The sequence below is a fragment of the Malaclemys terrapin genome, chromosome 21 (genome assembly GCF_027887155.1).
Source record: "Malaclemys terrapin pileata isolate rMalTer1 chromosome 21, rMalTer1.hap1, whole genome shotgun sequence".
NCBI lineage: Eukaryota > Metazoa > Chordata > Testudines > Emydidae > Malaclemys > Malaclemys terrapin.
This window is the reverse complement of record NC_071525.1, coordinates 8,337,602-8,362,655: the sequence shown is the minus strand read 5'-3', so window position 1 is coordinate 8,362,655 and position 25,054 is coordinate 8,337,602. Positions and strand designations below refer to the sequence as shown.

Below are 25,054 nucleotides of genomic sequence, written 5' to 3'. Positions count from 1 at the left end.
ACACCCTCCGCCTCTGCAGCCCACTGAGTGCCTTGAGCTTGTCATCTGGCAGCCTTCCCCAGTCACCCACCCAGCACTCTTGTGCGCCTCACAGGAACCCCCTGCCCGGGAACAAGAGAGAGGCTCGGGGGGGGCCGCCAATGCTGGGCGAAGGCAGGCGCTCAGGTTGGGCCTGGCCATTATCTGTGATGGTCATTGTCCAGGAGGAAACAGAGCAGCACTGCTGTGCCCTAGTTACTGGGAGAGCCACGGAGCTGATACTCCAGGAGGCCCGACAGCCATGGATTGTGGGTAGGGTGACCAGATAGAAAGTTTGAAAAATCGGGACAGGGGGTGGGGGATAATAGGCACCTATATAAGAAAAAGTCCCAAATATTGGGACTGTCCCTATAAAATCGGGACATCTGGTCACCCTAATTGTGGGGTGCGGTGGCTTGGAGTGGGAACAGCCACGAACCCTCCAGCCACCCTAGGAGCTGCCACCTCTCAGGGCCAGCCCCTTCTTGCCCACCAGACAGCAGCTCCACGTCGCCTTCTGCCACCTGCTCCTCCAGCACCTGGGCTCCTCCAGCACTGAGTAGGGGCCATCACCGGCTGCCACTCTGTCACTGTCTGCTTCGCAATCTCCAATGTCCTCTCCAAACTCCGCCCATGGCTGTGCCAGTAGACCACCCGGGACTGTCTGGTGGGCCACGGCCCACAGTTTGGGAACCTCTGGGCTAGAATAATAAAATCCTGAGTCCTAATCAGAAATTACAGATGTTAAAAGTTCTATTAACTTACCACTAGTCCAGTCCCTAGAAACCACTATAGAGTGTTCTCCACTGCTTTATCCAGTCAAGTTTGAACATGAGAGCTGAAGAGAAGAGGTAATTTCCTGTTGTGGAACAGATTGTACAATGCACAAGAAGCCTCTCTAGTGTCTTATTGCTACAATAGTATTAAAATTTGACTTTGAGCTGATATGCTTTGTTATGGCAGACGGAGAATTTTAGTTGTTATCCTCTTGATGCTGCTTCTTCAGTGGGCAGTTAGAGAGCAGAGTCAGATGTATCCTGCTATCCAGGGGCTGAATAAACTGCTGTTGAAGCATCTCTGGGCCACAGAGTGAGGGACGTCATGTCCATCTCTCTTTGACGGAGGGAGCGTTGCCGTCATATCAGGCCTGGTTTTAGTAGGGTTAGTGAGAAGAGAGTATCTTAATACTATGCCAAAAATGCAGTTATTTTAGTTAGCTATTTGAAAATAAATGTATTTGCTACTAGTGAAAGCAATGCCACAATAACCAATGTAAAAGTGTCTGGTTCACACCATTTCCAGGGTTGGTATGGATGTGAATGTTTTTGGATTTATGTTCACATACTCTCTGCTCTCCTTCAGGTTTATGAATCATATGAAACACCATGTTGAACTAGATCAGCAGAATGGGGAGGTAGATGTCCATACTATCTGCCAGCACTGTTACAGGCAGTTCTCCACCCCCTTCCAGCTGCAGTGCCACTTAGAGAACGTTCACAGTCCCTATGAATCAACCAGTAAGTGGTGGTAGCGGGTGGTTTGTTTGTTTATTTCAGGATTTCAGTATAAGTCTCTGGAGAAAGAGGTCTATCCATCCTGGGACCATGCCATCATGATGCAGTTTGTGATGTGGGGTTACGTGGAATTACATTTTTTTTTTTTTTTTTTTTTTTTTGCATGCCTGCAAAAGTTCAAACTAAATTGTAGTATTAGTCCAAAGCGATTTCATTGTCAAGACCCAAAACAATCATAATCAGATAATATTTAGGTTCTGATATGAACCTCCTAAAGGAATGAAATTCTGAGCTAATGTAGCTCCACAGAGCTTTTATTGGGGCTCGTTATTTATTCTTTTAAACAATAAAATCTAGTACAGGTGAAAGCAGACTGAAGTCCTCAGTTTATACACATCTTGTGTGTATGCCCACCAGTGCCACCTTGTGGGATGAGAAAGTTCAGGTACTATGCCTTACTCAATCTCTTGTAACTTTTCAACTGTCTTAAAACCTGATGACTAGTCATTGTTTATACCTTTCTTTGGACAATGGTAGTCGTTATACATCTTGCATGCATTTTGTGGTTAGTATATTGCTAAAATATCTGTCACAGCAATTTCAAAACATGCCAAATGTTATGCTTAGTAAAATTCCACTCCTTAAAGTTAGCTTTATTTTATCTGCAAAGCATGATGGGACTGTTGTTTCCATACAAGTCTTAGGTTCTTTCTTTGGTCTGTTCTAAATGTCAACAGGACACTTATCCATTATAAGCTTAGAATCATAGAAGATTAGGGTTGGAAGAGGCCTCAGGAGGTCATCTAGTCCAGTGGTCTCCAAACTTTTTTGCTCACGCACCCCTCAGTAAAAAAATTTTGAGCACGCACTCCCAGCCGAACTATCGAAGCAAAAAAAAAAGCCGTTCAGACTCCCGGCCGAACTGCCGAAGGGGGGAAGGGGAGGCGGTGCTGCTCCAGCGGCGCTCCTCCTGCCACGCACCCTGAAGGATCTTCTTGCGCACCCCCTAAGGTGCATGCACCCCACTTTGGAGACCACTGATCTAGTCCAACCCCCTGCTCAAAGCAGGACCAACCCCAACTAAATCATCCCAGCCAGAGCTTTGTCCAGCCAGCCCTTAAAAACCTCTATGGACAGAGATTCTACCACCTCCCTAGGTAACCCATTCCAGTGCTTCACAACCCTCCTAGTGAAATAGTTTCTCCTAATATCCAACCTAGACCTCCCCCACTGCAACTTGCTCCTTGTTCTGTCATCTGCCACCATTTAGAACAGCCTAGCACCGTCCTCTTTGGAACCCCCTAGTTGAAGGCTGCTATCAAATCCCCCCTCACTCTTCTTTTCTGCAGACTAAATAAGCCCAGTTCCCTCAGCCTCTCCTCATAAGTCCCCTAATAATTTTCATTGCTCTCCGCTGGACTCTCTCCAATTTGTTCACATCCTTTCTGTAGTGGGGGGCCCAAAACTGGGCAGAGTTCTCCAGATGTGGCCTCATCCGTGCCGAATAGAGGGGAATAATCACTTCCCTCGATCTGCTGACAGTGTTCCTACTAATGCAGCCCAGTATGCTGCTAGCCTTTTTGGCAACAAGGGCGCACTGCTGACTCGTATCCAGCTTCTCGTCCACTGTAATCCCCAGGTCCTTTTCTGCAGAACTGCTGCTTAGCCAGTCGGTCCCCAGTCTATTGCAGTGCCTGGGATTGTTCCGTCCTAAATGCAGAACTCTGCACTTGTCCTTGTTGAACCTCATCAGATTTCTTTTAGCCCAATCCTCCAATTTGTCTAGGTCACTCTAGACCCTATCCTTACCCTTCAGCTGATCTACCTCTCCCGCCAGCTTAGTGTCATCCACAAACTTGCTGAAGGTGCAATCTGTCCCATCGTCCAGATAATGAAGATATTGAACAAAACCTGCCCCAGACCCCTGGGGTACTCCGCTTGATACCGGCTGCCAACTAGACATCGAGCCCTTGATCGCTACCCATTGAGCCCAATGATCTAGCCAGCTTTCTATCCATCTTATAGTCCATTCATCCAATTCATACTTTTTTAACTTGCTGGCAAGGATACTGTGGGAGACGGTATCAGAAGCTTTGCTAAAGTCAAGATATATCACGTCCACCGCTTTCCCCATAGTCACAGAGCCAGTTATCTCATCATAGAAAGCAGTCAGGTTGGTCAGGCATGATTTGCCCTTGGTGAACCCATGTTGACTATTCCTGATCACCTTCCTCTCCTCCAACTGCTTCAAAATGGATTCCTTGAGGACTTGCTCCATGATTTTTCCAGGAACTGAGGTGAGGCTGACTGATCTGTAGTTCCCCGGATTCTCCTTCTCTTTTTTTAAAGATGGGCACTATATCTGCCTTTTTCCAATCGTCTAGGACCTCCCCCAATCGCCATGAGTTTTCAAAGATAATGGCCAATGGCTCTGCAATCACAGCACCCAACTCCCTCTGCACCCTCGGATGCATTGCATCCGGCCCCATGGACTGTCCAACTTTTCTAAATAGTCCTTAACCTGTTCTTTCACCAGTGAGGGCTGCTCACCTCCTCCTCATACTGTGCTGCCCAGTGCAGCAATCTGGGAGCTGACCTTGTCTGTGAAGACGGAGGCGAAAAAAGCATTGAATACTTCAGCCTTTTCCACATCATCTGTCACTAGGTTGCCTCCCCCATTCAGTAAGGGTCCCACACTTTCCCTGAGCCCTTCTTGTTCTAACATACCTGTAGAAACCCATGTTGTTACCCTTGACATCCCTTGCTAGCTGCAACTCCAATTGCATGCTTAGCAATATTTTTATACTCCTCCCTAGTCATCTGTCCAAGTTTCCACTTCTTGTAAGCTTCCTTTTTGTGTTTAAGCTCACTGAAGATTTCTCTGTTAAGCCAAGCTGGTCGCCTGCCATATTTGCTATTCTTTCTGCACATCGGGATGGTTTGTTCCTGCGCCCTCAATAAGGCTTCTTTAAAATACAGCCAGCTCTCCTGGACAACTTTCCCCCTCAGATTAGTCTTCCAGGGGATCCTGCCCATCAGTTTCTGAGGGAGTCAAAGTCTGCTTTTCTGAAGTCCAGGGTCTGTATTCTGCTGCTCTCCTTTCTTCCTTTTGTCAGGATCCTGAACTCGACCATCTCATGGTCACTGCTGCCCAGGTTGCCACCCACTTCTACTTCCCCTACCAATTCTTCCCTATTTGTGAGCAGCAGGTCAAGAGGAGCATGGCCCCTAGTTGGTTCCTTCAGCACTTGCACCAGGAAGTTGTCCCCAGCACTCTCCAAAAACTTACTAGATTGTCTGTGCACTGCTCTATTGCTCTCCCAGCAGATGTTAGGGAAATTGAAGTTCCGCATGAGAACCAGGGCCTGTGATCTGGAAACTTCTGTTAGTTGTCTGAAGAAAGCCTCGTCTAATTCATTCTCCTGGTCTGGTGGTCTATAGCAGACGCCCACCATGACATCACCCTTGTTGCTGTCGCTTCTAAACTTAACCCAAAGACTCTCAACAGACTTTTCTCCAGCTTCATATTGGAGCTCTGAGCAATCATACTGCTCCCTTACATACAGTGCAACTCCTCCACCTTTTCTCCCCTGCCTGTCCTTCCTGAACAGTTTAAACCCATCCATGACAGTGCTCCAGTCATGTCAGTTACCCCATCAAGTCTCTGTTATTGTAAGCTTAGGTGTGACCTTCCAAATTCATTTCACATAGAGGTTACCAAATAGACTTCAGATGATGCTTAAACTAATCTGATCAAAAATGTATGTTTGGAAACAGTGCAGCGTTAGCCTGGGCCAAAGGAAATGGAGCGTTTCCATGCTCTTTGACGACTCAGTTCTTCTTCGAGTGCTGTCCCTGTGGGTGCTCCACTCCAGATGATGGTGCGTCCCGGCGCTGTTGACCGGAGATCTTCGGTAGCAGTGTCTGGTCGGGACACACGCACTCAGCTGCTGTCTTGCGGCCTCGTTAGAGTCTACCTGAGCGCGCGCGCGTCCCGCACCCCCCTCAGTTCCTTCTCAACCGTCCTCAGCTGAAGACGGGACTTGGGGCAGTGCTGATCCCCTTCCCTGGTCTCTGAAGGAAACAAGTACAAAGACATAGAAATAGTAACATCCCAGTTATTTCCCTTCCTTTAGAATAGTTACCTAGTTTAAAAAAAAAAACACACAACAAAAAAACCTTCTTTTTCCTCAAGTTCTTCTCCTATTGAGACACTCTTCCCCGGCATTCCTAGTGCAATAATGCTAGGGTCTTCAGGATTTAAGAAATGTGATTCCTGTCAAGACTCTATGCCAGGGGTCGGCAACGTTCGGCACGCGGCTCGCCAGGGTAAGCACATCCCGCGCCGCTTCCTGCTGCCCCCATTGGCCTGGGACAGCGAACCGCGGCCAGTGGGGGCCACGATCGGCCGAACCTGCCGCGTCAGCAGGTAAATAAACTGGCCCGGCCCGCTAGGGTGCTTACTCTGGCGAGCCGCGTGCCGAACGTTGCCGACCCCTGCGCTATACCATGGTCCGACGGACACTCATGCTATGTGAAGTGCCTTGGTGAGACGCACATCCCTGCCAAGTGTGTCCATTATACCAGCCTCAGATCCAGGGCTCGTCATGTCCGGGACCTGTGGCTGAAAATGTTCCTGGTGGAGAAATCCCTACAGCCGCCTATGGGAATGGGCAATAGCAAACCCTCTCCCTCACGCTCTCTGTCCAGGTCCGAACTGATCGGGAGCGCGGCTTCACCCTCATGTGAAGAGGCAGGAAGCCCAACTGTCTCCATCCAGAGACTTTTAAAAGGGTAAAGGGTCTCCTGTGAGATCCTTACCCTCAGTGCTGACAGCGCCAAAGGCAGGCCTCCTACCGTCCCAGCACCTCAGCCACGGCTCCTGTGGAGCGCAGAGGCAGGGACCCTCCCACAGGGCGCCTACAAACGGCCTGTGACACCGGGGAAAGCAAAACAGAAGTCAGTGCATGCTTCTGAGCACAGATCATGCTCAGCAGGATCACAGCCCAGGGAACAGCAGCAGCAATTCTTAAGTTAGGATGACATCTCAGTGGCCCCTCAGCCTGACTCTCCTTGACACACAGTGCTCACTCTTTGACCAGCCGCTCTCCCCACCTGACCTGGCTACCTTCACTGACAGCGAGCCTGATATGCACCAGCAGGCGGAGTTCTCCCCACCTGCCTCTCCTCCTCCACCAGAAACTTTTGCGCCTTAGGTCACGGCTTACAACCACCAGCCTCAGTTTCCCTACTTCACCCCCTGGTGGGCGGCACCTAACTTCTCTTATCCCATGCTTTGGCCTCAGTGGTACCCTTGGCCAGCTCCTGCTGCCACTCGTCCTCATGCTGCTTCCACCAGATCACAAGCTTCTGCGCCTCTATCTCCAGCTCCGTTTACTTCTAGAGCGCCTGAACCCCCCCCCTCTCCCCTCCCTCCCCCCCCGAAGAGGTGGGCTATGGACCATACCCTGATTCACGGACCCTTAACTCTCCATCAGCTCCAGACGGATCCCTCATGCCTCCACCTCCACAGAATGTGGACGACTTTAAACAATTCCAAGAACTTTTTAAGAGGATGGCACTCAGCCAGGTCCCTTTAGAGGAGGTCCAGGAGACACAACAGACTCCTCAAAATCCTCCAACCTTCTGTGCCCTCAAAGATCGTGCTCCCCATAAATGAAACACTCCTAGAACCAGCTGATACCCTCTGGCAGACTCCAGCCTCTATCCCACCAACTTGCAAAAAGGTTGAACATAAAATTATGTTCCTGCTAAGGACATAAACATCTTATTTTCCCATCCACAACCGAATTCTCTTGTAGTGAATGCAGTGACAGACAGGACGAAACAGCCGCACTACTGGCCCACCCCGCAAGACAAAGACCTCAAATGCCTTTACCTCTTGGGCCACAAGGTCTATACCTCCTCCATTCTGCAGTTCAGAATTGCAAACTATTCCGCCCTACTTGCAAGCTACGACCCTGACAATTACAATAAACTCTTTGATTTTACCTCCCATGTCCCAGAGGACAGGAAAGCAGACTTTGTCAGTCCTTGTCGAGGGCCAGTTGGTCTCCAGAACAGCCCTACAAGCATCTCTAGACATGGCAGATACAGCAGCCTGCACTACCGCAACTGCGGTGGTTATCCACAGATCTTCCTGGCTGTCTGCATCTAGTATCCCCAAAGACCTGCAGACCAAAGTGGAGGACCTCCCCTTTGACAAAGATAAGATTTAAAAAAAAAGACACAGTCCTTCAGACTATGAAAGACTCTAGAGCGACCCTGCACACCCTGGACATTTACCCATCCCTTCCCAGGAGACAACAGTATCAACCTTATCAGAGGCCACGCACACAACAATATCACCAGCCCCAGCCCAGACCATACGATATAGCCAGGAATTGCGCTAGACCTCCTAGGCACAGACAAAACCAAGCTCAACCAGCTACCTCCCACCCATCGGGAAACAAACAACAATTTTGAAGCGTTGGTCGAGGGTCTGCACAACCACCCCTTGACTCTACCGCCTATTTGCCCATGTGGCCACCGCCTCCAGGTTTTCCACCATGCCTGGCAGCAGATCACACAGGACCGTTGGGTCCTGGAAATAGTTCAGTCCGGTTACTCCATCCCTTTTATATCCCACCCACCTACCCTTCTCCCTTCCCCGTCCCTCTTCAGGGACCCCTCTCACGAGCACCTACTTCGTGTAGAAGTGGCTCATCTTCTACAGCTAGGTGCAGTGGAACCTGTGCCGACACAACATCGAGGCGAAGGATTCTACACCCACTACTTTCTGACCCAAAAGAAGAGCGGGAGATGGAGGCCTATACTAGACCTACACGGACTGAACAAATTCGTGTGTGTACAGAAATTCAAGATGGTCACACTGGGCACAATAATACCCGTGCTGGAACAAGGGGACTGGTTCACAGCCCTCAACCTACAGGACGCCTATTTTCACATACCCATTCATCCAGCCCACAGACGCTTCTTGCGGTTCGCACTAGGACACAACCATTTTTAGTACAGGGTACTCCCTTTCGGACTTTCCACAGCACCGAGAGTATTCTCCAAGACCCTAGCCGTAGTCGTGGCCCAACTCTGCAGACACGGGATCATACTTTTCCCCTACTTAGATAATTGCCTCATCAAAGGCAACTCATACGACGAGACATTACAAGCTACCCATTTCGCCATCTCCCTCTTCCACAGCTTATGTCTGCAAATAAACTTCCAAAAATCCACCCTGACATCTACAAAGCGGATCGAATTCATCGGAGCTCACCTGGACTCAATCCGAACCAGAGCCTCACTCCCACACAATAGATTCCTCGCTATTACACATCTCATACATACGCTCTCCGTTCGTCCCAGGATACAGGCAAGAATTTGCCTACAGCTCCTTAGCCACATGGCAGCCACCACCTTCGTGGTCAAGTACGCCAGGCTGCACATGAGATGTTTTCAGGGTTGGCTCAGCTCCAACTACAAACCCAGCCGACACAGCTTCTGCATGATGCTGACTCCTCCAGCGAACGTACTAGCTTTCCAACAATGGTGGACAAGATCAGAGAACCTCTGCAAGGGCATTCCCTTCCAGCAACACTCCCCATGCTCGCCACAGACACTTCCCTGGTCGGTTGGGGAGCGCATCTGGGGGGACACATGGCACAGGGCCGCTGGTCCCTGCCAGAGACGCATCTGCACATAAATCTCCTAGAGCTCAGAGCAGTGAGACAAGCCTGCCTTCGCTTTCTCCCTATCATAAAGAACAAATCTATCCAGGTGCTAGCAGACAATATAGCATGTATGTTTTACATCAACAGACGAGGGGAGCACAATCACACTCCCTATGCATGGAGGCCATCCGGTTATGGAATTGGTGCATACAACACCACATAGAAATTACCGCTTCATACCTACCCGGATGTCACAACACTACCGCCGACACACTAAGCAGACACTTCTCCAAAGAACACGAATGGAAATTACATCCCACGATACAACAACAGCTCTTCTCCCACTGGGGCACCTCGTCAATAGACCTCTTTGCCACAACCCCGAATCGCAAATGCCACCTATTTTGCTCCAAAGTGGGATTTGGGACTGCATCCCTAGGAGACGCTTTCCTCATCCTATGGAACAACTCTTCATGTACGCTTTTCCACTGATCCCTCTGATACACAGGGTTTTATGCAAGATCAGCGACGATAAGGCCCGGGGCATACTTATTGCCCCAGCTTGGCCAAGACAGACATGGTATCCTTACCTGCTCCGCGTGTCCATCCGTCCTCCACAGACTCTCCCCAACAGACCAGATCTGCTTTCTCAGGACAACGGCCGGCTTCTTCACCCACAGCTCCCGAAACTCCACCTAATGGCATGGTTCCTTCATGGTTCCAGACCCACAAACTAGCCTGTTCTGAGCAAGTCCGGTATGTTCTGCTGCATAGTAGAAAAGACTCCACCCGTAAGACTTACCTGCAAAAGTGGAAACGCTTCTCTGTGTGGTGCTCCCATAAATACTTGACACCCCATACCGTGACCCTCCCTAACATCCTAGACTACCTTTTGAAACTAAAACCGGGCAGGCTCTTGCTCAACTCCATCAGAGTACACCTCGCAGCCCTCACCACCTTCCATGATTTGCTGGACAGATATTCCCTCTTTGACCACCCCACAATAAAAGGCTTTCTCACGGGCCTGCAAACCTCTACCTTGAGATTTATCCATCAGCAACTGCCTGGAATCTCAATCTAGTTCTTTGGGTCTTATGAAAACTCCCTTCGAGCCCTTAGCTACCTCATCTCTTCTCCACATGTCTATGAAGGTAGCTTTCTTGGTTGCTATAACGTCAGCAAGGAGAGTAGGGGAAATAAGCACCCTGATGGCCTACCCTCCCTACACAACCTTTTCTAAAGATAAAGTTACCCTGCTACCACACCCTAAATTTCTCCTTAAGGTGGTGTCCACCTTAACCAACTAATATACTTGCCTGCATTCTATCCCAAACCGCATGAGACTCCGCATGAAGCGGCTGTACATACCCTCACCATCAGATGAGCAATCGCCTTTTATCTAGACAGGACTAAACCATTTTGTAAGTCCCCGCAGCTATTTGTCTCCACTACCAAGAGATTGAAAGGTGCGGCTATCTCTAAGCAACGGCTTTCCAAGTGGATCTCTGACTTCATCAGATCCTGTTACCGCATTCAGAATGCCCAACCACCCGAAGGCATCAGAACTCATTCTACTCGAGCTGTCAACAAACGTTGCCTTCCTCCATAACGTACCCATTCCTGATATCTGTAAGGCGGCCACGTGGACATCTGAACGCACATTTACCAAACGTTATGCTATCATGCAGGATACCACGGCAGACACCATAGTAGGCCACACAGTACTGTCTACAGTCATCCCTGCCGCAACTCCAAAGTCCCACCAGCCATAGTGGGTATTGCTTCACGTTCACCTGGAGTGGAGCACCCACAGGGACAGCACTCGAAGAACAAGAGAAGGTTACTCCCTGCTCAGTTGATCTTGGTGATGCCTTCCAGAAGATGCTGAGAATAGATAGATAGATAGATTTCAGTCATATGCCCCAGATCCAAGAGGAGAGAACCAGTAATATTTTACTTCCTTTAAAGGAATGATATTATCTGATTTCAAAGTCATTCACTGCAACCTTTGTATTGTGGGGGTTTTAACTGTTACTTTGCTTTTCTTTCCTGCTACAGCGAAGTGCAAGATTTGTGAATGGGCATTTGAGAGCGAGCCAATGTTCTTGCAGCATATGAAGGATACCCACAAGCCTGGAGAAATGCCCTACGTTTGTCAGGTATTACACATTTTAAACTCTGTGCTTTAGACTGTTTCTATGAAGTCCAGGAGGAGGTCTGGAACTTTCCAACAAATCACTTAAGTAGGTGATTAGTGCCATTGGAGTCAGTGCTGAGGGAGCAAACACTAGTAGTTTGCATTGAGGGCCTGGAGATGGGAGCTTTTTCAGGCAAGAGAAGCTGTCACTCTAGAGGAGAAGATAAGGCTCTGTCACTCACTCACTGCATCCCTAGTTGCTGTCTAAGCCTGAGATCAGTGCTTGCATCCACTCTCCAGATGCTACCCTCCATAAATTGGCCCCCACTGCTGCCTGTCCAATGGGAGAAGGAGAAAAATAAGAAACTTCTAAAATGTAACCTTTTTCAGTGTGACATAGGGCCTGAGTGAATTTTTCTATCTGACATACTGTGACTTGCTTTTCAGTAACTACCTGTTATTCCTGATTGCATTGTTACTCCTCTCTTCTTTTTAGATTGGATGGATAGTGTCATTAACTGCTAATTTTATAACCATCTGAAAGAACAGAATTCTCAGGAGAGATCTGTTCTTAGAACTATTAATTTTAAGAGTATAGTAGTCTCTTTAAAAAAATCTAAGTATCTTATTTTTATTCTTTATGGGTATCCCTCAGTAAACCCTGATGTTCCCCCGACTCCTCAAGATACTTCTCTCTTCTTGTAGCCCTGTATTCTGAGTGATGAAGACTGCATAAGATTTACTTTCTTTCAGAGCTCATTACTCCTCAGGTGCTCAGGAATCTACCTAGATTGACCAGCCCCATTTTTTAACTGAGAGAGATCACTCACTGTTAGGTCTCACTTCCTGTTAGATCTCCCTTCCTGCTTACTTCAGATAAGCCCTGGTTCATTCAGTAACTTAAAGGGGGTGTAGGTTAGCAGCTGCTTAGATGCTTCAGTGAAAGTAACCATATACTATAGTTATAGATGTGATATAAATTCCTAGATTACTTCCATGTTAATTGTTTGCATTTGTCCATCCCCAGGTCTGTCAATATCGTTCGTCGCTTTACTCTGAAGTGGATAGCCATTTCCGAATGATCCACGAGGACACACGGCACCTGCTCTGTCCTTATTGCCTGAAAGTCTTTAAGAATGGCAATGCCTTCCAGCAGCATTTTATGAGGCACCAGGTAACCCAAGTACGGAGTTAGATTTACAATCTTTGCAAAGTTTTGGTTAAAATGGTTCACTTTTCACAGAGAATTGAGTGGGAGTGGAGCACATGCGTAAAGCTGAATCAGGGCGTGCGCGCGCGCTCTCTCTCTCTCTCTCTCTCTATTTACTGTGAGAAATGTTCCCTGTCGGTATTTGTTTCCAGGTTGTAATTATTGGTGGGTGATATCAGCCCTTTATCCTTCTGGGTGAAAAGTTCAGATTCCAGAAAATAAATTCCATCCCCCAGACCACATTTTTTACAGCCGTTGGGAAGCTCTAGTTCCATATCTATTGCCTAGAATGGTCACCTCTTTTAAGTGTGAGTAGTTCTAAGTTCTAAATTGTGTAAAGTTAGTGCTTTTGGCAGGTGGCACATTGACAACCCTGGAAGCCCTCAGTTTACCCACAGAACAGATATAGGGGTAGGCATTGGAAAGGCAAGCAGCTTCCACGTGCTGCTCTGCCAGTGTGCCTCAGCCGTGACTCGGAGAAAACCCCCTCTAGGAGAAAGAGAAGAGTTCATTTTTCTTGATCCTGCAGTTGTTGGTGCCTCTGCTGATAAAGGGACCAATTGCCGGGGTGAAGGTGATTTTGTGATGTGGACACTTTACCCACTGGAAACTGAACAAAGTCCACCAGTAACTACTTTTAATACAGTATTTTCAGATGCCCCCTAAACTTGGCTGGACTTGAGATCAAGGGGATAAAAGGAAGAGAAGCCATTGTTTTGGTTTCTTTAAATAAATAAAATAAACCACCCAAGAACCTTCCCTTTTTGCCTCCACTCTCCAAAATTAAATCTATTTCATTTTTATTTTGCTTTAGAAGAAGAGTGTTTATCACTGTAACAAGTGTCGTCTGCAATTCCTATTTGCCAAGGATAAAATTGAACACAAGCTGCAGCACCACAAAACTTTCCGAAAGCCCAAACAGCTAGAAGGACTGAAACCTGGAACCAAGGTAAGGGATCCAAGCTAGACAGCAGCCCTCGCTCCTCCTCCTACATTTTCTCAGAAGTATATCAACAGTATCAATATGTACTTCCTAAAAATTCCAGCAGCATTTTTCTACTGGTTTTTACTAGATGCCATAAAACAGGTGTTTGCAGAATGTGCATCACTTCAAATCTACACCTGTTGGAACAGACTGATTCCACCTGCCATTCCATGTTAAATTGAGCAGACCATTGCAAAGCTGAGGAGCAGAGATCAGGAGTGGGGCAGCACCTGTCTTAAATATGCAAAACTGAGGTATAGCCTGTATCTGTCATTTGCTGCAGGTTACAATTAGAGCATCTAGAGGACAGCCGCGGACGGTGCCAGTATCTTCGAATGATGCGCCACAGGGCACCTTGCAGGAAGCCACTCCACTGACGACTTCCTCGGACCCCCAGCCCATCTTCCTGTACCCACCCGTCCAGAGGAACATCCAGAAGAGAGCAGTCAAGAAAATGTCAGAACTTCTTGCTAAGTTTCAAACTAAAAGGTTGTTAAAGAAAATGCAGTCAGCTATGTTATGCCACCATTGATGGCAGACTGCTCCTCGGCACTGTGCAGTTTCGGCTTGTTCACTGCCAGGAAGAACTATCATGCCAGGAGAAGCCAGCTTTCCACAAGACCAGGATTAAGTCAAATTATTAACAGTTTTGTTTTTTTTTATTTTCTCTTTTGTGGGGTTTTCCCTGTAGAGAGCCCAGAGGAGCCTCTCTCTTTCTCTTCCCCCTCTCATACTGTCTTCCTTAGAGGTCCCACGCTGCACCCTTAATTTTTCTGGTTAAGGCAGTCCACTGCATTTGAGTACATGGCATAAAAGAGTGATTCCTTAAAGAGGTGTCACAAATGGGGAAACTAAAGGCTAACACTAAGACAATCTATATAGCTAGGGCTGAAAGTATAGGTCAAAGAGGAGATTATTTTGACTGCATTTTTTTTTTAGAAGTTTGCCTCTGTCAATGACAGTCTTCACTGTTTGCTGATTAGCTTTGTCTTTTGTGTCTGACAGTCTGAAAGGGTTTATAGGAACAGGAATTGTAACTCCACAAGGTATCTGTACAGCCACTGATGAGAATGTCCCCTTTCATCTGCAGGAGTGTCCTGGGGAGGCAGACGTGCTTGGAGTGCAGCTTCGAAATCCCAGATTTCCCAAACCACTTTCCTACCTACGTCCATTGTTCGCTGTGTCGTTATAGCACTTGCTGCTCCAGAGCTTATGCCAACCATATGATCAAGTAGGTGTAAAAGGACTCTCTAGAAAAGCAAACCTCTCTAATACACTGGAAGCCCCCCTTAGATTGTCATTCTCTTTTACTGGGGCATCAGTAAATTCCAGTTCACTAGAAGTGGGTTATAGAGCAGTGTGCATGTGGTTTGTATCAATGCAGAGGGTGGTAATGGGCGAGAACAGTTGAGGGCAAATGCTGGATGAGGATTAATCTCAGTGGATTTCAGTTCACATAAGGGACACGCACGCATCCCAACGCCTTTTCATTTGCCAGCCACCTAGAAATATCCCGTCTAATGTTTGCAGCTGCCCTCCCCATTCAGAATCAGGATTTGGTGATTCTACTCTAGACCACTGGGCCTAAAAACCTCTCCAAGTTCTTAAGCATCCGTGACTGTGGCAAATAAGACATTACTAGGTGAGAACTGTCATTAACTGCCCTCCGGTGCAAATCGCTGAGAGGTGTGGGTTTCAGAGCAGGGATATTGCTGTCTTGCTCCTAAAACAGGTTCCAGTATATAGTTAATTGAAAGATGTAGTTAATCTGTTACCTTGTGATCAAAAATTAGTCATGCTACATTCGCACAAACCTACAGATCCTAGAAAACGATGGATGCAGCACAGTTGCCCCCAGAGCCAGGGTCAAGCAGTTTAATCAGGGATAGGAATCCAATTCCCCTGAAATCTTAATTGAAAGATAGGGAAACTTGCAACAGAATGATTCTAAAATAGGATCAGGTTTCTCTGAATAAGTGTGCAAGATTTTTTGTCTGGCTTAAATATGCAGAATAATCCTGAGCCTCTAGTAAATATCTTTTGTTTTTTATCTTACAGCAACCACGTTCCTCGGAAGAGTCCAAAATACTTGGCCTTGTTTAAAAACTATACTGCCTGGTAATGCCAAACTTGATTACATCTTATTTTAATTTCCTAACCATCTCAAGTGATTTATTTTCTGATCTTCTAACTCTGTCATCTTCTGTAATTATCCACTTCTCAAGAAGATCCAATATTTTTTTTCTGTAATAGCAAAAAAGTGTTGAAACAGAGCACAAGATCCTGGGTCATTCTTTACCCTTGATAACCTGCAACTCCTAATGACTTCTTAGGGCAGGTCTACACTACAGCCCGGATCGACACTCTGAGATCGATCCAACGGTGGTTGATTTGGCGGGTCTAGTGAAGACCTGTAAAATCGACAGCATATCGCTCTCCAGTTGACCCCTGTACTGTACCCCCGATGAGAAGAGTAAGGTAAGTCGATGGGAGAATTTCTCCCGTCGACCCTCCGCGGTGTAGACCCTACGGTAACTCGACCTAAGGTACGTCAGTTGCGTAGCATAGGTTGATTTATCGCGGTAGTGTAGATATAGCTTTACTGTGAGCTAACTTCATGTGGGAAATGCATTTATGCAGTTGAAGGCAGAATTTGGTCATAAGAACGTAAGAATGGCCATACTAGGTCAGATCAATGATCTATCCCAGACCAGTATCCTGTCTTCCAATAGTGGCGAGTGCCAGAAGCTTCAGAAGGAGAAAACAGAACAAGGCACTGAGTGATCCACACCCTGTCATCCAGTCCCAGCTTCTTTTAGGACACCCAGAGTATGAGATTGCATCCCTGACCCTCTTAGTTAATAGCCATCGATGGATCTATCCTCCAGAAACTTTATCTAATTCTTTTTTGAATCCAGTTGTACTTTTGGCCTTTACAATATCCCCTGGCAATGACATCCCCTGGCAATGACTTCCCCAGGTTGACTGTGGGGTGTGTGAAGAAGTACTTCCTTATGGTTTTTTAAACCTGCTGCCTGTTACTGACCCTGGTTCTTGTGTTATGTGACGGGGTGAATAACACGTCCGTATTTGCTTTCTCCACACCTTTCATGATTTTCTAAACCTCTATCATATCTCCCCTCAGTTGTCTCTTTTTTCCAAGCTGAACAGTCCCGTCTTTTTAATCTCCCCTCATATGGAAGCTTTCTATCCCCCTAATAATTTTTGTTGCCCTTCTGTGTACTTTTTCCAATTCTAATCTATCTTTTTTGAGATGGGATGACCATAAGTGCACGCAGTATTCAAAGTATGGGCATACCATGCTTTTATATACGGTGGTATTATGATTTTTTTTGTCTTATTATCTATCCCTTTTCTGATGTTTCCCAACATATTACGTTTTTTGACTGGTGCACATTGAACAGATGTTTTCAGAGAACTATCCACGATAACTCCAAGATTGCTTTCTTGTGTGGTAATAGCTAATTCAGACACTATCATTTTGTATGTATACTTGGAATTATGTCTTCCAGTGTGCATTACTTTGCATTTATCAACATTGAATATCATCTGCCATTTTGTTGCCCAGTCACCCAGTTTTGTGAGATCCCTTTGTAACTCTTTGCAGTCTGCTTTGGACCTAACTGTCTGGAGTAATTTTGTATCATCTGAAAACTTTGCCAACTCACTGTTTTACCTTTTTTTTCCCTAATCATTTATGACTGTTAAACAGCACTAGTCCCAGTACCCATCTCTGGGGGACCCTGCTGTTTATCTTTCTCCACTGTGAAAACTGATAATTTAGTCCTACTCTTTGTTTTCTATCTTTTAACCAGTCACTGGTCCAGGAGAGGAACTTGCCTCTTTTTCCCATGACTGCTTACTTTGCTTAAGAGCCTTTGATGAGGGACCTTGTCAAAGGCTTTCTGAAAGTCGAAGTGTACTAGATCACCCTTGTCCATATGTTTGTTGACCCCCTCAAAGAAGTCTAATAGATTGGTGAGGCATGATTTCCCTTTACAAAAGCTGTGTTGGGTGTTCCCCAACATATCATGTTGATCTATGTGTCTGATAATTCTGTTCTTTACTGTAGTTTCAACCATTTTGCTGGTACTGAAGTTAGGCTTAACAGACTGTAATTGCCAGGATTGCCTCTGGAACCTTTTTCAAAAATTGGTATCACATTAGTTCTCTGCCACTCATCTGGCACAGAGGCTGATTTAAATGATAGATTACATATCACAATTAGTAGTTCTGCAATTTCATATTTGAGTTCCCTCAGAAATCTGGTCCCGGTGACTTATTTCTGTTTAAAGTATCAGTTTGTTCCAAAACTTCCGCTACTGACACCTCAATCTGGGACAGTTCCTCAGATTTGTCATCTAAAAAAAATGGCTCAGGTGAGGGTATCTCCCTTACATCCTCTCCAGTGGAAACTGATGCAAATAATTTGTTTAGCTTCTCCTCAATGACCTTGTCTTCCTTGAGTGCTCTTTTAGCACCCCAATTGTCCTGTGGCCCTGCTGATTGTTTGGCCAGCTTCCTGCCTCTGGTGTACTTAAAAAAAAATTTTTTTTTTTTTACTTTTAGTTCTTGTCTTTTGCTAGTTGCTCTTCAGATTCTTTTTTGACCTGCCTAATTATGTTTGACCTGCCAGAATGTATGTTCCTGTCTGTTTTCTTCACTAGGATTTGACTTTCAGTTTTTAAAAGATGTCTTTTTGTCTTTAACCGCCTCTTTTACTCTGTTGTTTAGCCATGGTAGCTTTTTTCTGGTCCTCTTACTGTTTTTTGGTAGTGGGGATACATTTTGTTTGAGCCTCTATTATGGTGGGGGGGGCGGTATAAATTCCATGCCGCTTCCACACATTTCACTTTTGTGATTGTTTCTTTTAATTTCCGTTTATCCTCATTTTTGTGTAGTTCCCCTTTTTGAAGTTAAGTGCTACTGTGGTGGGTTTCTTAGGTATTTTCTCCCCTATAAGGATGCTAAATTTAATTTCATTGTGATTGCTATTACCAAGTGGTTCAGCTGTATTCACCTCTTGGAACAGATCCTGTGCTCCACTTAGAACTAAATCAAGAATTGCCTCTCCCCTTGTGGGTTCCAGGACTAACTGCTCCAAGAAGCAGTCAGTAATGGTGTCTAGAAATTTTCTCTCTTCATCCATCCCGAGGTGACATATACCTAGTCAATAAGGAGGTAATATTAATGGGGGATTTCAACTAAGTTTTCTGTTTTTATAGCCTCTGTAGTCTCCATGAGAACTTTCCTTATCTCTTTATTAATGGTTGCTGCTTTCTGTGAAATGCATATGTTGTTTGTGATGCTGGTGTTCTTACACACTTCTTTTCTCTTTCCCCTCCTAGCGGGGTAAAGTTGGCTTGTGCCTCCTGTCTTTTTGCAACATCTGAAGGTGATGCAATGGCCAAGCATCTGGTCTTCAACCCATCACATGAGTTCAGTAACATCATTTTCCGAGGTAAGAGTTTGAGATGGAGCAGAAATGTCACATTATACTGTAGTGTAATAGTAATGTTGGGCATAATGCAATTATTTATAGACCATGGGCCAGATGCTTCCCTGGTGTATCTATTTGGGATGAATTTGGCCTAGTAGTCCTCTAGCTTTCCATGCTATTTATATGTAAAACAGAGTAGATTCATAGATTAGGTCAGAAGGAACCACTGTGATCAGCTACTTTGACCTGCTGTATAACCCAGGCCATAGGACTTGTAGGTAGATGTGTAGTGTTGTGGACCCTTCATAACAGAATGAGAGAGTTTGTCTATTCTGGAGGTTTATGGGGTTGGTTTCATATCTCTTTTTTCCTTTTTTGGTAATAGTTACAGCTATATTGCTGTGGGCTGTGGGACTCATCCAGGGGCTGCATAAATGTTGTTAGTAAGTTACTCTTCCTCTGAGAGACTATTGAACCAGTGAGAGGCTAAGAGGCATTGTACTTTTGCTGAAGTTACAATTTTGGATGAGGCTTAAAATTTGTATCCTAGACGCTTGTCATTAAATATCCCTATTACATTTTGCTAAAGGAAGGTGTTACCTCCAATGGCCTGGGCAAATTCCAATTTACTGGCCTATATCCAGCCAACTATATTCCTCCTGTGACTTCAAATGAATACAGTATTTCTCTGCTGGTTTTAATGGTCATTGTCTAGTGTCACTGTGCATTGTTAGCTGCTGTGCATCAACCCAGAGGTCGCTGCGTTTTAGTGTTGGATACAGTGATTACTCTATGGGTATGAAATTATACATATAAAGTGTTTGCAAATTGTGTTGAGATCCTTCAGGATGACTGGCACTGCAGAGGTACAAGATCATCATCCCAGAAAAATGATTTTTGTTGTTGTTTGTCTTGATGTTTGCAAACTAACCTCCAAATATTTCCTTTTTCAGGGCCCACTTGGATTTCACATTCAAGGTAAACTGTTTGACATCTCTCATTTGCCAAATACTCTTCTAGTTTTTGTTCCCTGTTTTTGTTTTTCTTGTTTTAAGCTGGTTCTTTGTGTTCTCTCCCTTCAAGGCACAGCCAGGCCCATGACGGAATCATGAAGAATATATACTCCACCTATCCCCCAAGTAAAGCTGCTACTGTGAAATCAAAGCCTTCGTTACCTGAGAAGGATGAGTTGGAGCCTGAAGCAGTGCCAGAGGCATATAAGAGACCTGTAGTTAGTCAGGAGGAAGAGTGCTTAAATATTGATGATCAAGAAGAAGAACAGCCAGCAAAAGAGCCCGAACCTGTAAGCAAAAAGGAACAACTGTCCGTGAAAAAGCTTCGTGTTGTACTGTTTGCTTTGTGCTGCAACACTGAACAGGCAGCAGAGCACTTCAGGAATCCTCAGAGGCGTATCCGGCGCTGGCTGCGGAGGTTTCAAGCTTTCCAAGAAGATAACTTAGCATCTTTGTCAGAAGGCAAGTACCTCAGCTTGGAGGCTGAAGAGAAGCTAGCAGAGTGGGTCCTCACACAAAGAGAGCAGCAGCTGCCTGTGAATGAGGAAACTCTCTTTCAGAAGGCAACCAAGATTGGCCGGTCCCTTGAGGGAGGCTTCAAGATCTCCTACGAATGGGCAGTGAGGTTCATGCTCAGACACAACCTCAGCATGCACACCCGCAGAGCGGTGGCTCACCCTCTCCCCAAAGACGTAGACGAAAATGCCAGCTGCTTCATTGAGTTTGTGCAGCGGCAGATCCACACCCAGGACCTGCCGCTCTCCATGATCGCAGCCATTGATGAGATCTCTCTTTTCCTTGATGTGGAGGTACTGAGCAGCGATGACAGGAAAGAGAATGCGTTGCAGACAGTGGGGACCGGGGAGCCCTGGTGCGACGTTGTCCTCGCTATCTTAGCTGATGGCAGCATTCTGCCAACACTAGTGTTCTACAGGGGTCATGTAGAGCAGCCTGCCAATGTGCCGGAGTCTATTATATTGGAAGCAAAGGAGAATGGGTACAGCGATGATGAAATCATGGAGCTGTGGTCTTCTAGAGTGTGGCAGAAGCACACGGAGTGCCAGAACAGCAAGGGCATGCTGGTGCTGGATTGCCACCGAACACATCTGTCTGAAGAGGTACTTTCCTTACTGAATGCATCCAGCACTCTGCCAGCCGTAGTCCCTGCTGGCTGCAGCTCCAAAATCCAACCCCTGGATGTGTGCATAAAAAGGACTGTGAAAAACTTCTTGCATAAAAAGTGGAAAGAGCAAGCCAAGGAAATGGCGGACTCCACATGCGACTCGGACATTCTCCTCCAGCTGGTTTTATGCTGGCTGGCGGAGGTTCTGGAAGTCATTGGCGACTGTCCTGAACTCGTGCAGCAGTCCTTCCTGGTGGCTAGCGTGCTGCCTGGCCCCGATGGCACGGCCAACTCTCCCACACGCAATGCTGACATGCAGGAGGAGCTGATCGCCTCTCTGGAGGAGCAGCTGAAGCTGAGCGATGAGCTGCAGGACGAAGAAGTTGGATTCCAGGATAGGACCCGTGCCGAAGAATCTACAGACCCAGAAATCCTCCACCAGCTCTTTGAAGGGGAAAGCGAGACTGAATCCTTCTATGGCTTTGAAGATGCTGATTTGGATCTGATGGAAATCTGAGCACTAATCTGAGAATCATGATCCAGAAAGGGTTATTTTTTAAATAAATGTTGGATGAGACCATTACACTTCCCTGTGGATTTGTGGGATTAGGAAATTCGTAGGTGATCACTCAGATTAATAGCCATTTATGCTGTTCATTTATAAGTTTTGTGCTTTTTTTAAAAAAAAAGAAAGAAATCACTGTGTTGGTATTTTCTGACGCTATATTGTGGGTGAATATTTTTGCGTTTTCTTTACCTCACTGTATCATAGTTTTCTGTTTTATTGTGCAAAAATGTTTTGAATTATACTACATCGTCAATGTGACCATTTCTAAAAAAAGGAAAAAAAAAAATGTAGCTAATGAACCAGTATATAAATCTTTTGGTTGTCTTAACACAGATTTTTTTTTTTTTTTTTTTTTTTTAACATTTGACCCAGAGATTTAGGTTTCTGTAGTAACTTTAGATATGAATTATTGCTTTAATGTGTGAAACCTTCTATTATTGGCCATGGAGATTTGGGTTTTTGTTTCTTTTTTAAAAAAGAAAAAGAAGAGCAATGACTTTGCTTGTGAATCTTGACACGGGGTAAAACACGGGGATAGAATTTTGCCTGTTCAATGCCAGCAACGGTTCTTAGGAGCCATTAGTATTTGAACTGGGGTTGAACTGAGATGTGTATTTAGGGAGTTAGGTGCAGTGTTAAAGCCAGCCTCTCGTTTTTGAGTAGACTTCACGACAACTGGAGGACACTGTGTGTGATGGTTTCATTCCTCCACCCAGGAAACCATCTGACACCCACCCACCTTGCTCCAAAGAATTACTGACAGAGGGTACATGACGGAAGAGACAAGCCAAGCCTGTCTTGATCTTCCTGTACAATAGATGGGAGCTAAAACTATATGGACCATTAAACAACCTTTTTAAACTACTAGTAGTTGATAAACCTGCTTTAACCAGTGGCATCAGACACTACGTTCCTTAGAATTAGAAAATCTGATTTAATGAAACAAACTGTGATGTGCACAAAAGGAAGACGTTTGTTTTTATTTTTCACTGCCAGCTTAAATTTTTCTACAATTTGCATGTTTGAGGGTTTTTTAATTGTATGTATTATGGTATAAACTGAAAGCATTTTGACATACAAAAATCAGAAGCACCTGCACCTTTCTGTTTCCATAGAGGTTTTTGAGAACCTTCCCTATTACCCAAGGAAAGCAGGAGGCAGCATGTGCAGACCTGTAAATGGTTCATCTTTAAAGTGTACATAAGTGGAACATTTAATAAAACCAGGGAAATGGATTTATAAACATGTGTTTTTATTATGGAGAAGTATTTAGCTCTTGTGAATTTGATAGAAAAGTACATATTATCCTAAATTAATTCTCTTGCTCCTCTGAACTCTGCAAAAAATGTGAAGCTGATGAAGTTTTTTGTTTGACATGACCAATTCCTGATTTGATTCAATTTGTACACAAACCCCCTGCTTGGGAAGGGACTCAGTAGCTCACTGTGTCTGGGAAAAAAAGCCAGAGATGGGATAGTAATGAAATGGGTTTACATGTAGTTAACACTTAAGAGCCTGATTCTGCCCTCACTTGTACCTTGCAACCCTCCACAAAATCAATGTGACTTTAGCAGAGTTTGGCCCCAACTGCCATATATTAACTACAGTAGGTTAAGTGGGACAGCCTGTTGTCCTGACTTTGAGGGGTTTTTTTTTTTTAAGTCTGAAAAGCATAAATCATACGTATTTATAGTCTACTGTAAAACATTCATTGCATTTCATCTTTATTTGGCAACCTCTACATTCTTAAACTACAGCTTAAAGCTTTTAAGTTGTTTACCTCATAAATGCTGATAAATGGACTCTATTTAAATGAAACTTAAGCAGCAGTCGTGAATTATAATTACAAGGGTAAATCAGTTGCAAAGAGATGGCCCAGTTTAAGCAGACTATTCAGTATTTTAGCTACATGTAGCTGCATTCTTTACTATCCTCCTAATGTATTAGTTATAGACACATGACCTGCGATCCCAAAAAAGTGGAGGCATCTCATCTCTAAGTCCTTGTATGATGTGTCTTAAGACCATGGGTGCTATGGGCAGTTTTTTGTATGATGTTCATACCAAGTTGTATCCTACTGTGTCTCCTACTATTATGATGAGGCCCTTTGATTACAGAACTCTTAAAATTCCTAATTTTAAATGGTTTTAGTTCATTCACTGTAATCACTGTTGAGGTGAGGTTCTCTTTCAAGGGCTTCATCCAAGTCCTTTTAGAATTCGATGTTAGCAGGACCTCTTGTTAGACCAGTGAATGGTAAGAGCTGTAAGACTGTCGAAGACCAGTCAGATACAGAATCATTTGTGAAAGTATAAATGTGTCAGACCATCTATTTAACTGAATGAACTGGTATTTTAATTCTCTGGAGACAATATCTTTTTTTCTTAAGACAGCTATAAGCTAAAGAGCAAAGGTTTTGTTTTTACTATTTACAAAGGTCAGTAAAGCATTAGGCCTGTGACCAGAGCACAGGCTGGGAGCTAGCAACTCAAGTTCTAATCCTGGCTCTGCGCTGATATTATGTAGCCCCGGCCAAGTCACTGGAGTCTAAAGTTAGGCATCCAAGTCCCTGTTCAACTGTAGGCACCGAAGTTTGAAAATTGAAATCTTTAACCTCTTGGTATCAAGTTTTTCCAATCTGCACCATGGAGACGATATTGAAGTACTTTCCTCACAGGACATTGGACTACTTAATATGTTTTAAGTACAAGCCTGCTCATAAAACACTCATTTGTGAGTAGTCTTTGCAAGTCTGATTTTCCTGCATAGTGCTTAAATATGGGGACAGTAGGCACACTAGTCAACACTTGCAGTCATGTTGATTTTTTTTTTTTTTCCTCCAGACTTACTTGTGAGGAAAGGTTGGAGCCCTGTGTTATCTAGCTGGTGTAGTTTAGCACTTGCTCCATATGGTGTTATTAAAAATTGGTTTCAGAATAGCAGCTGTGGTAGTCTGTATCCGCAAAAAGAACAGGAGTACTTGTGGCACCTTAGAGACTAACAAATTTATTTGAGCATAAGCTTTCGTGGGCTAAACCGCACTTCATCTGATGCATGCAGTGGAAAATACAGTAGGAAGATATACACACAGAGAACATGAAAGAATGGGTGTTACCATACACACTATAATGAGAGTGATCAGTTAAGGTGAGCTATTACCAGCAGGAGAAGAAAAAAAGCTTTTTGTAGTGGTAATCAAAATGGCCCATTTCCAGCAGTTGACAAGAAGGTGTAAGGAAGTGGGGGGGGGGGGGAGAGAAAAGAGGATAAAAATGGGGAAGTAGTTTTACTTTGTGTAATGCACCTGGTATTGGATTAAAAGGTAAGCTAAAAGTTTTTA

At 45.1% G+C, this 25,054-nt stretch overlaps 1 protein-coding gene across 12 annotated transcripts in view; it reads left to right on the top strand.

The window, feature by feature from the left end:
- The window catches only part of POGZ (pogo transposable element derived with ZNF domain), a 66,520-nt gene extending 43,571 nt beyond the window's left edge, over window positions 1-22,949 (top strand). For 7 of the 12 annotated variants that reach the window (XM_054010532.1, XM_054010531.1, XM_054010528.1 and 4 more), the window contains 10 exons: window positions 1,381-1,535; window positions 11,276-11,376; window positions 12,382-12,537; window positions 13,379-13,513; window positions 13,833-14,038; window positions 14,640-14,780; window positions 15,608-15,667; window positions 18,919-19,031; window positions 19,964-19,988; window positions 20,094-22,949. In XM_054010532.1, coding sequence (XP_053866507.1) covers window positions 1,381-1,535; window positions 11,276-11,376; window positions 12,382-12,537; window positions 13,379-13,513; window positions 13,833-14,038; window positions 14,640-14,780; window positions 15,608-15,667; window positions 18,919-19,031; window positions 19,964-19,988; window positions 20,094-21,663 — 2,662 coding nt within the window. In that variant the 3' untranslated portion in view covers window positions 21,664-22,949. The remainder of the gene's footprint in view (window positions 1-1,380; window positions 1,536-11,275; window positions 11,377-12,381; window positions 12,538-13,378; window positions 13,514-13,832; window positions 14,039-14,639; window positions 14,781-15,607; window positions 15,668-18,918; window positions 19,032-19,963; window positions 19,989-20,093) is intronic. The other 5 variants (XM_054010534.1, XM_054010529.1, XM_054010526.1 and 2 more) reach the window with 3 other exon arrangements.
- Window positions 22,950-25,054: the final 2,105 nt, after the last annotated feature.